The sequence below is a fragment of the Glycine max genome, chromosome 7 (assembly GCF_000004515.6).
Source record: "Glycine max cultivar Williams 82 chromosome 7, Glycine_max_v4.0, whole genome shotgun sequence".
Taxonomy (NCBI): domain Eukaryota; kingdom Viridiplantae; phylum Streptophyta; class Magnoliopsida; order Fabales; family Fabaceae; genus Glycine; species Glycine max.
In genome coordinates this window covers 10,123,395-10,137,685 of record NC_038243.2, presented here as the reverse complement: position 1 = coordinate 10,137,685, position 14,291 = coordinate 10,123,395, and the positions used below count along the sequence as shown (strand labels likewise).

General features: G+C 27.4%; 1 protein-coding gene across 1 annotated transcript; it reads left to right on the top strand.

The window, feature by feature from the left end:
• Positions 1 to 8,849: 8,849 nt before the first annotated feature.
• LOC100794340 (U-box domain-containing protein 21) lies at positions 8,850 to 10,606 on the top strand. The gene has a single exon (XM_003530031.5). The coding sequence runs from the start codon at positions 9,110 to 9,112 to the stop codon at positions 10,421 to 10,423; it is 1,314 nt and encodes a 437-aa protein (XP_003530079.1). The 5' UTR covers positions 8,850 to 9,109; the 3' UTR covers positions 10,424 to 10,606.
• Positions 10,607 to 14,291: the final 3,685 nt, after the last annotated feature.

Genomic DNA, 14,291 nt, shown 5'->3' with positions numbered 1-14,291 from the left:
GTAAATATAAATAATACAATCTTATGATTATTGCATATTTTAAAATTTATACTCATTTTCCTATTTAAGTTAAAGATGTAGATTACTAACAAAAGGAGCTATATCTCTCTTAATAAGATGAATCAAGATTTAAGTTTCTATCGAAAGAGAGATGTGTTTACATGATTGTGTTTTGATTAAAATTATCTTTAAAAGAAAATACATGTGAAAAACCAAAAAAAAATATAATTTTTTTGACTATTCAAAAATATGTTTACCGACCTATCTAAAAAGATTTTATAATAAAATAAGTTTTTAAATATACTAAAGGCCAAGTGCATATTTTAACTTTTGCAAAATAGGCTAAAAACTTGTAGCATCCAAACACCCAACTTGACCCATTTCACTTTATTATTATTGATAGGAGAAAATTGAATATTGATTAAAGAAATTAAGAGAACTAAAACCCTTCTTTTAATAATTAATTAAAAATATAATAATTCAATATTATATATATATATAAAGAAAATGCATAGTTTCATGAAAAAAAGTGCAAGAGAAGGAAAACATGATACATACAAAATTATCATATTTCATAAATAAGATCTCAAATTTAGGGCATAAAAATGAGTGGTTATCTATATAAAAAAATGAACAATTAAGGAGCCTGTTCCTTTGGGATACCTAATTTTTTCCAGTATATATACAATCTGAGTGTCATTCATCAAGGTGGTTAATGATCTATTTACAGAAAGGAAATGGTTCCATGATCGCCGGCAGGAGCTGTTATTTGATTTTTCTGACTTCATATTCATACCTAACTAGGGCGGCCCGTGCTTACTTTACTGATATATATACAATAATAAAGAGCAGAGAATTCAATTTTGTATCCTAGTGATCAAGCAACTTACTTTAAGTTTTAATTTGGCTACTGATCTTCAACACAATAATTAAACTTGATTTATAGTAGATCCTTACATATAATATGTTCTCCCTGTATAGGTGTTCTGTGTAAATGTTCCAATAATTTAAACTGTTTTGCGTGTTAGGTATAATGTGGGGCTTATGTTTGTTCGATTTTCAAATTTAAACTCGTACCCTACATTTTTCTTGACGTCCAAAAGAATAAAAAATTTATTTTAAAATAATTATTATTTTAGTTTTTCAATAATGTAACATTAATTATTTTTTTACTTATATCCATTATAATATTAATGTATGACCTAAAAAACAAAAAATGAATTAATAATGATTAGGTTAATTTTGTAAAATTTTTTTTCATATATTTATTGATTTTTATAATTTGTTTAAAATATCAGATGAAAATAATTATAATTGGAAAAAAAGGAGTACTACATACTCTCTCTTTCCTTAATTATAAGAATATTTTTAAAAATTATTTATCCCTTTTTATAATGTCATTTTTAATTTCTAGATGTATTAATTATTTTTTTTCCACATATACCCTTACTTAATTATTCTCTCTCTAAATATTAGTGATTAGTGAGAAACAATTAAGTAAATAGAAAGATAATAAAAAAATAATATTTGGAAGACAAATGCTAACAAATATCCTAAGAACATTGATTAAGAAATTTAAAATATAAATATTTTTATTGGAAGATAAAAAATTACACTGGAATCTTTTTTACACTCTCCTATGATTTACATAATAAATCATTTTTCCTTTTAGTTTCTTAACCAATGTCAGAAGTATATTGGTTAGCAAGACCTGTTTTGAAATTATAATATAAATAATTGACAAATTTAATGTAATTAATTAATTTAAATATTTTTCTTAAAGAAGATAAATTAATTAAAAAAGTTTTATAATTAAAATGGAATGGAGTAATTCACAATAACACAATTAATTGCCTCAATTGGCTGCAGCATGTTACTTACACAAACTTGGGAAATAATTGGCTATGTATCATGTCTCCTCAACTACTTACACCACCATGTGACAGTCAAATTTTTAAAAGTGTGTGTTTGAATAACTATTTACAAACTTGTTTTAATTAGATTATATCTTAGTTTTATGAAATTAATTTACTTGATTAAGATTGAGTTTGAAATAAAATGAATATGCATTTTGAATATTTTCTATAAAAAAATAAGTTTACAGGATAAAATTCTCATCACAATGCAAAAATAACATTAGTTGTTTATGTTATAATCAGATTTTAGATGCATGTTCTAGTATGAATTAGCACTAATAAAATGCATATATAAAAATCTTGTCCCACTATATCAAGCAGTTTTGGCTGCTCCAGCCAATATATATCTCGGATTTAATGAAACTAAGAAATTCCTACAAATTAAAGTTGATTGTTGTTGACTTGTTGTTATAAGAGAGAGAAAAATTTCATAGTTTAATTAAGAAGCAGTATAATATAAATCTGTTAGTTAGGAGGCGTGCCTAAGTTTAGGGTCGGAAAAACGAAGAGGAATCATAAAGCATTGACTAGAACAGTGAGAGAAGATTTTGCCTACAATAATTGTGAATCATGTATTTTGTTTTTCTACTACAATTGCTTTAATTCTTTCTTCTTTTTTATTTTATTTTATTTTATACATGTATATTTTTAATTTACTGCCCCTAAAAATAGCGTTGTTATATTCATAAATATACAAGAATAGCTTACCTACAATTAAAATGTGAGTTTGGTTATGGCAAATATTAAACCAAATATAGCAACAAGTTTAATTCAATTGATCAAGTTGGTTATTGAGGGCATATGAGTTGCTATAAATTGGTTAATACTTGTATTTGGTTTATAAAATAAAAAAAAACAAGTATATCTACTTAATTAATGAGTGATTATTTTATCTGACGCACACTATTTTTTGTTTAATATAGTATCGTAATTAGATCTTATTTATCTCTAATTTCAAATTAGTCAAAGTTAAACTTTTCTTATGAGTTAGAGCATTAAGACCAAAAAAAAAATTATGAGTGTAAGGAAAAGAAAAATACAAATCTAAGCAAGAGAATTAGTCCAAAAATAAACTAACACCGTACCCCATCAAAAGCCTTCATTCGTTATGCAAAGGATTGAAATTCTCGATGATAAATTTTCTTCAAAGATGAGAATAGAATGGTGATTATTGCATCATGGTCTCGCCACACACGCAAGGAGGTCAATAGCCTTTAGTCTCCAAAAACAAAAGAAAAAATAATAATTAAATGGGTGGCTTAATTAATATGAATGAAAAATTGAGGCTATGGTTTCCTTTGCAATGCAATTGCTGGGTTTGAAGGTGTCAAGAATGGAGTTTGGTTTGGTAAAACAGAGACTAACTCTCTCACCTGTGGTGGGTTGCGTCATCATCTTGCTATTCAATAAGCCACCAAAATTAAATATAACGAAAAGGTCAAACTAAAACCACACTACACCTTGCTCAAGACTGAATAAAAGGTTAGTTTCTACTTCTTTTTTAAATGTCTATTAATTTTATCTATGATTATCTTTTGTTAAAAAAATCTTGACAATAATCACTTTTAATAAAGTCTTCTTTGTCAGTTGTATTTTTTTTTATATCCATAATATTCAAATTTAAAATCTTAAATCATCTAAATCCAGTTTTACTTTAGCTAATCTAACATAAATAAAATAAAAGACTAGTTTGTGAATTCAATATTATTCAGGATAATTTTCTGTATTATAAACCAGTCTATCATGATCAATTGAATCATCCTACTAAATTTTAAGTTATAAAAGTAGATGTGATGCTCCAAGATCACCGTTTACATTATTTAACTTCATTTCTATATTGTATGTATTTTTTATTTATCACAATTTGACTCCTAAGTCCTATTGCCAGATCTCTGCTACCTAGTACTTGGAAGGATACATTATGTATGTATTGGACTTTCACCAATATATTGTATTTTTTTATCTGTTGCTTAAAATAAAAATATTCATAATTTATTCAAACAACATTAAAATATTCAAAATTTAGTAATTCCGTAATTTTTGTAGTGTTGCAACTTGTATTTGGATTCATGTTGATTAATTCAAAATCATGTAAAAGTAACATAATTTGGTTAAATGTTTACATATTTAGTCATATGTTGAGAAATTTATTTTAGATTTAAAATTGATTTTGAGTTGAAATAATTTTAAGTGGTTAGCTTTTATATTAGATAATTTTTTATAATAAATTAAACTAAAAGGTCTAATGTTTATGTCTAATCTTATAGTTGAATTTTTTTGTTAATAATTAATAAAAAAAAATAACCAATAAATGTGTTTTTGTTTTACCTTCTTTAATATGGAATATATATATAATATAGACTACAAAAATCAATTACTTTTAGGGTGCAACATCTAATAGTAAATGCATGCTAGCGTCAAACGAAGTTATTTGAATTCAAAGCAATTTAAAAGAAGGTGGTGGTAATATGTCTATAGTTTCAAGAGTCAACTTTACGTATTAGTATGTAGAACGTCTTTACTTGTTTTTTAAACTTAAGCTAATTATTTTAAGCATTAAACAAATATGTAGAAGTTTAACGTTGATCCTGAAAATTTCAAAACAACCAAGTTTTTAATTGCTTTATTTTTTTATTTCGATTTATATACTTACATAAAATTCTTATGAGCCCATCAAATGAAGCTTATAAATCTTTTACCCTAATACGCGAAAACCCAAAATTTCTATATGTAAATTCAATGATAGATACATCACCGCGTACCACCGATTTCAATCCTCCATTGAACATGCAGAAGTTATAAATTATATATTTACGAAGTATCACATCATGCAAAGAATAACAAAATTATCTTCACATGGTATATGACATGGTTTATTAAGATCTTGTATTCAAGTAAAACAAATTAATAAAGTAAACACCATATCCTTAAATAAATATTAGATTATGAAAACCTATCATTGAAGGTGTCGATCAACTTCTCCCTCCACCTTCAACGAGAGATCTTGAATATCATTTAAACAATTTTATTAAGCAATCAATTTCTTATGGAATCTTCTTCCTCTCTTATTACAAAGTAATAATAATAACAATAATATAATAATAATAATAATTACGTAGGATTACTAATATATTAAAATCCATTTTAAAAAATAATACATTAAAATCTTATTGCGATAATCTTATGAGAATTGATCTATTTTCTTGTATACAAAATTCAGATATGCATAAAATAAATCTTGCTAAATGATTTCACTTTTATTTAAAAATAGTGTGAAAAAGAAATTAATAAACTAAAGCTTGAAAGTTTAAATAATGTTGTTTTTACCAATATGTTTTTAGTTCAAATGGATAAATTTGCTAGGTTCTTTTTTATACCATAATTTTGGCTTATTCTTACTACTGCACTGGAATAACTTTTTATGCACCCAATAATTAAAATTGAAATACAACTCTCCTCCCTACATTCATCTCCTGACTCGTGTTTCGTTTTTCGTTCTCCCTCTTGCGCCGCTATGAGTCCCCTCCATTCATTCCTCCTTTTATCTTTACTAATTTGTTGGTGTTGTCGTCGTTTTCGTCGTCATAAGTATCTGTATCTCAGTTTAATTTTGATTGCATTAATACAAATTGAGAATTCATATAGATTATACGAATTCTCAATCCATATTTTTGTTTATTTTTATTTCTTTTATTATTTAATAAATTATTAATTTAATTAATTTCTTTATTTAAAAATTAATTTTTAATTTTTGTTGTTATTTAATTATTTTAGAAATAATTATTGTTGTTTATTTTAAATATTTATTTATTTAATTAACTATATTTGTTTATTTAAGTTGATTTTTAATAATTTTTTATTTAATAAATAATTTATTTATGAATTTTGTTTATTTAAAAATGAATGTATAATTTTTTTGGTTATTTAATTATTTTTAAAATAAATATTTTAATTATTTTTTATATTTAAAATAGTTATTTATAAAAATTTTAAATAAAAAAAATTCCAATTTTTATAATGTATATATTTTAGAATTTAGTTAAACAAAAGAAAAAGGTAATATTGTATATGACAAATGTTTTTATTAATATACCTGTATAGATATTATTACATTAATAATATTAAATATTTATATAAATAGTGTTTGGAAGTATGAAAAATAAAAAAATGAATTTCTTAATTCATTTATAAATATTTAAAAGTATTAAAATAATTATTTGTAAAATAATGAATTAGTCATTTAATAGAAATAAAAAATAAAATTGTACTTTTGATTTTGATCAGAATTAATGATGTGAAGTATAAAAATTTAAAAAATGAATTTTTACATTGATTTATGAATATATAAACGTATTAAAATAGTTATTTATAAAATAATTAAATATTTATTTATGAATTATTAAATAGTAATTTATAAAATATTTTAAAGTAAATTGTAGTTTGATTTTGACGATATATTTTAGTTTGCTAGATTAATAATTTAATGTTAATTTAATTTTTTTTATTAATAGAATGATTTTTTTTTATGAAAAATGAAATTCAACTATTATTTGAATGATAACATTAATTGTTATTACTATTTAAAATTGTAGATTATGATTAGAATTAGAAGATTGCGTCGGGCTTTAGGCAAAATTTTAGGGAGAACCTTAGGTAGACAGGTTATTGGTGATGCGAAAGAAGTCCCTTAGTGTCGTAACTTAAAGAGACACTCACATTTTTTATTGTCAGCAACTGTTCGTACTAAATATTTCTTGTATGGTCCTGTTACAACCAATTAAAACATATGAGCTCCTTCCTCTCTTTCTTGTATCTATGTCTGACCTCATTAGCACACTCACAAAACCAATATCATACGCGCAACACAGCGCACCTAATGCAAAATGTCATCACGAATAGTAAACACCTACAAAAGAGATAATACATGCTTAGACTTCAAGGAACGTTCATTTATTTTAACAAAATACAAAATCATATCAATACTTGAGAAATATTTAAAGCATAAGAACAATCAATATTTTCAAACACACCAGGTTCCTCTCCATTGTCTTCATACATATTAACTTCTTCAGACATTATGTTTTTGTATATATCCATTGATATTCATCCATCTTTACAAAACATTAAAAAAATTCAATGACAAACTAACGAACCCTAACGAAGTATGTCGATATATCAAAATAGTGTTAATTAAGTTAGTGTTTACATAATTTATCTCTAGTTTTACACATAAAAATAATAATAAATATTTGTGTGAAATTCACAATTTATTACATAATTGTGTATAAAAAAATCAACTCCCCTTTAATATTTTCCTGGATCCATTTTGTCTATATACAAACATATAAATATAAATGTAACATCTAAATAACTTTCCATAACACCCAAATCCTAGTTCACCTTATATTTCATGTTGCAACACCATGAAAAAAAAACAATTGTGATAGGATAAGGCCAAAATAAAAAATCTAGTTAATGTTATAATATTTACACAAATATTATAAAAAAAATATAACTAAATTTATTAAAAATAACATTAAAATAAAATTTTTTAATTTTTCAAAAAAAATTAGGTTATACAAATCCGTATGATTCTCACGGATTAAAAATTTGTATGTTTATTAGCACAAAAGTTGCATAAAAAAATATACCTCCGCCACTACACTGTAACATCAACCATGACGATAATCATGAATTGCCAACACATCACCGCAACAATATACCTCAACCAAACTAGCCACAGGAAAGAAGGAGGACCTCGACCAAACTAGCCATAAGAAAGAAGGAGGACCTCGACCAAAAGGAAACGAAAATGAATCATGTATGAAAAAAATAATGAAAGAACAAAGAAAGAAGAAGTTAACAGGGTTAATTTTAAAATATTTAAAAAAGTGTTAGATGTAGAAAATTAAACAAGAAAATCCCCATAATTTTAAGAGGGAGACTCGACCTAGCTTGTTGGGCCACTAGACTAGCCCATTTGGTTAGTTCAACTTTGACGGTTGTAAAGCTAATCGTTTCCAATATGCTTGAACTTAGAAATTGAACCCTAATTATATAATGAAGAGATAAGATTAATTTTGATAGATTATCAGAGTTAATCAATTAAAAATCATCATATGTATATACAACTTTTAAAATGAACAATCTTATCATAAATAAAAAACTATTATTAAATAATAAAGGAAAAAATTACATTGTTATTGCATTTTAAGTAAATTCAAAGTTAATTAAATGAACTTATATATCACCTCTATATTGAAATCCAAGTCCTCACTCAAACAATATTATTAATTAAGTCATTTGACTTTCACTATACTATTAAATATTTAATTTTATTTTGTATCTATAATTATTATTTTTATTCCTTTCGAACACCTAATACTTAAATTTAATTTCAATTTGAATCGATTCGCATTTTAATACTAATAGACGATATCAAATTAAAAATATATATTTTTAAATAAACCAAAATTTAAAACTATATATAGTAAATTTAATGAAGCCTAATTGAACTTTAATTTTAAAACTTTATCACAAAGTAAACAGCACCACATACGTAGCAGTTAACAAAAAGAATAAAATTGAGAAGAAGAAAAAATGAATATTAACGTGTAGCATAATATTGTACGTGTTGTGTTGGTCTTATTCCTTAGTAGAAAGCGTGTCACCGAGTCTACACCCCAACGCCGAAGCCATAACAAAACAACAATATCGCTTAGGCCTTTTGTTTTTCTTTTACCCGTTCTTCCCTTTTGACGGTTATACCATGTATTCACAATTTTTCTTCAACTCTTCAATGGTCAATATTCAAATCCTCCTCACTCCTATTATGCAACAACTCTCTCTCTCTCTCTCTCTCTTCAAATTTGAATGCTTCTCTCTTAGAATAATGGTATTTTCTTTGGGGGTGGTCTAACTTTGAACACACTCATTCATATGTATGACAGCAAGGACCCCTGACCCTGTACTTATATAACACAATACACACATGAGACATGACATATCTATGCGTGTCTGATTCTCTATAAATATTTTATATTTAGCTTGTACATACATGAACAAACTCAATTGAATTTAAGACCCTTCAAAATATTTCTCATCAAATTGTTTCAAACTTGATCACCAAAAAGTACAGTTCACCTTACAAAAACAACTTTGGTTAGTTTCTTTGAGCAGGTTAATTGCTAGAGATGGTGTTGGGGTGGAGGAGAAGGAAGGGCTGCAACAATAACCGCCGAAAAGGTGGCAAATCCATCACGGAGTTGGTGATTCCCAACCACTTCAGGTGTCCAATTTCCCTTGACTTGATGAAGGATCCTGTGACATTGTCAACAGGGATAACCTATGATAGGGAGAGTGTGGAGAGGTGGTTTGATGAAGGGAACATCACATGTCCTGTTACAAACCAGGTTGTGAGAAACTTTGACATGATTCCAAACCATTCCCTCAGGATAATGATTCAAGATTGGTGTGTGGAGAATAGGCAACATGGGGTGGAGAGGATTCCAACACCAAGGATACCAATTAGCCCAAATGAGGTTGCTGAGCTTCTGATGCAAGTGAAGGCCTCAGCAAGGGGTTTGGACCAATATGGTTGCCTTAAATTGGTGCAGAAATTGAAGAGGTGGGGTGGTGAGAGTGAGAGGAACAAGAGGTGCATAGTGGACAATGGAGCACCTGTGGCATTGGCTTCATCATTTGATGCATTTGCCAATGATTCTGTTGAGAGAAATGTGGTGGTTCTTGAGGAGATTTTGTCAGCACTCAATTGGATGTTTCCACTTCAATTGGAGGCACACAAGTCTTTGGGGTCTTTGGCTTCTCTAAGATGCATGGTTTGGTTCTTGAAGCACCAAGATCTCTCAGGGAAAGAGAAGTCCATTGTGGCATTGAAAGAGCTTCTTTCCTTTGGTGATGTGCAGCATGTGGAGGCCTTGTCACAAATTGAAGGGGTCAATGTGCTCTTGGAGTTCATCAACAAGAGGATTAGTCCAACCATCACAAAGGCCTCATTGAGGGTGGTTTGGTACTTGGTCTCATCCTCTTCCAAATCAAGTGAGAAGATGAGGTTGGCATTTGTTGAATTGGGTTTGGTTTCTTCTTTGCTTGACATTCTCATTGACTCAGACAAGAGCCTGTGTGAGAAGGCTGCGGCCATTTTGGACTCTCTATGCAGCTCTGAAGAAGGAAGGAACAAAGCCTGCGGGAATGATCTAACAATTCCTCTTTTGGTGAAGAAAATTCTCAGAGTTTCACCACTGACCACAGACTATTCTGTTTCTGCCATTTGGAAGCTGTGCAAGTTTGGAGAAAAAGATGAAGGGAGAACCCTTGTTGAGGCCCTTCAAGTTGGTGCCTTTCAGAAGCTCTTGTTGGTGTTGCAAGTTGGATGTGGTGATGAGACTAAGGAGAAAGCAACTGAACTTCTCAAATTCCTCAATCCTTACAGGGCTGAATTGGAATGCATAGACTCAGATTACAAGAATGTTAAGAGATCATTTTAACTTTAGGCTGCTTAATTATTAATTTTCTATTAGAAGTAATTTTGTGCTGTAAAATTTTTGGCCCAACGTATGAACCTCTGCAATCTTTGTCATGGGATTCAAAGAATCCACAAATAGATAGGGAACATATACGATTGTATTCTTTTTGTATATCGCAATAAGAGTAAGAATGACATATTGATATCTTTGTTTGCCACGTTATCCTTCTTATATTTCTCTTCTTTTTCTTCTCTTAAAATATAATATCTCAAATATAATAATTGCACAGCCTAGTTGTACAAATATAATATCTCAAATATTTTATCCCAACAATTTGATAAAAGACTTTTTTTTTTAATTAACTTGAGTTGAGCTTGAAAAGTGCCTTCCAAAAGAAAATGATTTGCCACTTTCTTTTCAAATAACATGTGAATAGATGATGATGATAAGGAAGCTAGAATACCAGAATGAAGAAATTAATTAGAGTAAACAGTGGTAAAGAAGGCTTGAACAATCCAAAACTATAGGTAATTTTTTAGGTCATGATTCCGATCTAAGTTTGAAATCTTTAATAAGTTCATTGGATTCATCCAACACTGACTGTCATTGTACTTGTGTTCTTTCTGAGTTATACCAATTGGTAATTTTTATCTCTTTCACATTTTATTCCCACTTCTTAATTTCCGATTTCTTTCTTTCTTTCTTCTTCTTCTTAAAAGGTTTTCCTTAATCATAATCATTCAGTGTGAGACTTCAATTTATCATGTACTAAAAGAATCTCGTTAATCTTATTGGATGTAGGACTTCATCCACTTCATCATTACACATACTCCAAATTAGAAGGCCATGGTTGAAGTGTGGGAATATTTAGGCACTCCAAATTAAAAGAAAAACATTAATGGAGTTTGGAATCATTTGAGCATGTGTGGTATGAAATCTTTTATGATTTGAATTGAAACTAGATGAAGCTTCATGTACCACAAATTTTCTTTTATATGCCATAATGCTATATTGCAACACCTTTATGTGTTACTTCAAAACTTTGGTTGGCAAACACGGTGATATTCTAAGCTAAGACTCTCCAACTTAAGAGAAAGACATGGTTGAAGTGTGGAATCATTTGAGTATGTTTGGCATGAAAGCTTTTGACACGTGAATGGGAATTATGTATATAATTGGATGATCTTTGGGAAAAAGAGTTGTTATAATATAGATTTTTTAGTTACTCTTTTGAACTTGAGAGAAACGCACAAGAAGCTTTTATATCTAGTTTAATTTTTTTAAGTTCATCTAGTTATCATAATTTTTAAATATCTTTAAATTAAATATGCTTTTTTTTTCATAAAAAAGCCCCACAAATAAACGGATCCTATATGATCCAAAAGCTAGCTTCTACATTTTGGCCCCATTCAACCTTTTGTACCACATTTCTTCCATTAACTATTCATAGTGTGTGTGGTTTGGCATTAGGAAGTATCATAATTGATCTTGTATCTTCTCAAACGTGATTTTATTGAAGATATAAATCTTTCATTATTGTTAAGTAAATTAAATTATTATACATATACTTCTTTTAAATAAATGCTATGTAAGTTGAAAAAATCATTCAGAATTTTTCCGAAATTCAACTAGATTCAAGTATAAACATTAAACGTAATAAAGTGACAAGCATTTTTTTCATTGATCAACGAGCCAAAAAGCGTGTAAACTCATTGTTTAAACAATTCATGCTAAACTATTCTTCTTGTGTGGCATTTTTCTTACTACGCTGCACAACTATGATGACTTTGCCTGAGTTTAGTTTGAAAGAAAGAAATTAGGTAATGTAGGAAACTTTATATTTCAAGAGAAGAAGAAAAAGAAAATTGTGGAGAATGATTTTCCGTCATGAAATTCTCATGTATATCTTAAAATGAACAAGTAATTATTGATGTTTACAGCTAACATTGACAGGAGTGTAAGACTTGAAACCAATAGGAGGTCATTTTCATAGCATATGGCTAAAAAAATTTACTTATATTTTTAAAATAAATTATAGGTCGAAGAAAACTGGATCCCAATTCAAACAATTTTTTTTCCTTCAAAATCAAATTAGGGTCAGATGAATACCCACAAATTCATATTTACTTGCCATCCAGTTTTAAGAATTAGATTTTCCTATTTGAGTTTCAAACTCCCCATGTCGTATTCATTAACGATTTCATTAATCCTTTCCTACTAAACATTTATATCCCCTCTTTCAAATCACTCTGATCAAACTAGCATATGTGCATCACATAAAAAATAAATAAATAAAACTTATTACATGTATACTATTTTAACTATTTTTTTTATAATGGTTGTGGTGAGTTAGAACCTATAACTTCATATATACTATCTAAACCTTTAACTATTTTAGGTGTTTTAAGAACAATTGAAATTAACCGTGCATATTATCTAAATCTCTCACTGCTTAAGTGCTTTAATCACAACTAGAATTTCATTTCGATAACTTATGTTAATTTTAATATAAACTTTTGTTACATAAATTATTAAAGTGAAATTCTAATTCTAACTTGAGAATAACACTAAAAAAATACTTATTGAATTGCAACTAAGTTTATTAACAAATAAATATCTTAAATGCATTATACCTAGATCAAGTACACTAAATAAGTAACATAGCAATTAAAATGTAAGACTTAAATATTTTTTAATTTAATTTGTTATTTTTGATGATTTTGTTCATCATGATTTTTTATAAATAATTTTCATCGACATATATTTAAATGTTATATTAGCAACAGGTTTGATATATGTATATATACATTAGTAGCACATCTACATGGTGGGTAATTGTACCATAAAGTAAATTTTTTTATTTGAATATATTGAATAAATATTTTTTTTTGTTTCTATAAAAAAATAGAAGTTACTCCCACAAATTAATTTTTTTAAATAAGATAAATGCAAATAGTTATAAAAGATAAAAGAGATAATAAATTGATACTAATTTTACTCATTTTATCTTTTTAAATTTTACTGTTTTTAATTTTTTATTACCATTTTAAATAAAGCTTATATAATTTTTGGTTTGAGAAAATATTAGATTATTTTTTGCTTTCACTGAAAAAAAAATTTGAGTCTGTCACCGTGTATATAGATATGTTATGTTACCACGCATAATTTTTTTTGGTGTATCGCCACACATAAATTTTTGTGGTAATATGATACGTGTTTAAAATGCCATTATGTAATATCAGTGACAATTTCGAAATTATATGTGACGTGATATATTTATATACATGTTATGTAATTTATAGAAAGAATTTAATTTATATTTGATGTAAAAAAATTAAAATTTACAAGAATTAGAACCAAAAAGTAATGTTTTGAAAAATTAAAATAGAATTTAGTGATAATTTACCTTAAAATAATTACATAAAATGCAAGAATGCAGAAGTTGGCTCAGTTGTAAGTCCAAGAATAGTGTGAATAGTACTACTACTTAATTTGAAATCATTTATACCATTTTCACGCCGTTTTTTTTATACAAAACGACTTTGGAGGAATATTGAGAATGTGAACCATGTGGATGTGATGCAACAAACGAGGGGCAGAAGGTTACACCAAGGGGTTTACGCAAGTTTTAGTGGAGAAACAGAAACAAAAAACAATGTGCTAATGGGAACATATATTTGTTTTCACACTGTAGAATAGCCAGTGAAATCCCAATCAAAGAGATACTCAAGAAACCCTGAGCACAAAATTACATCAACCAAGTAGAAATTCTTAAACGTAACACGAAATTTGAATTTGAATCATCAGATTAACTTAGAAATTTAGCGTATTACATTAAATATATTCATATTCATGAAAATTGCCTCTTTATTACAGAACGCGCGTATAT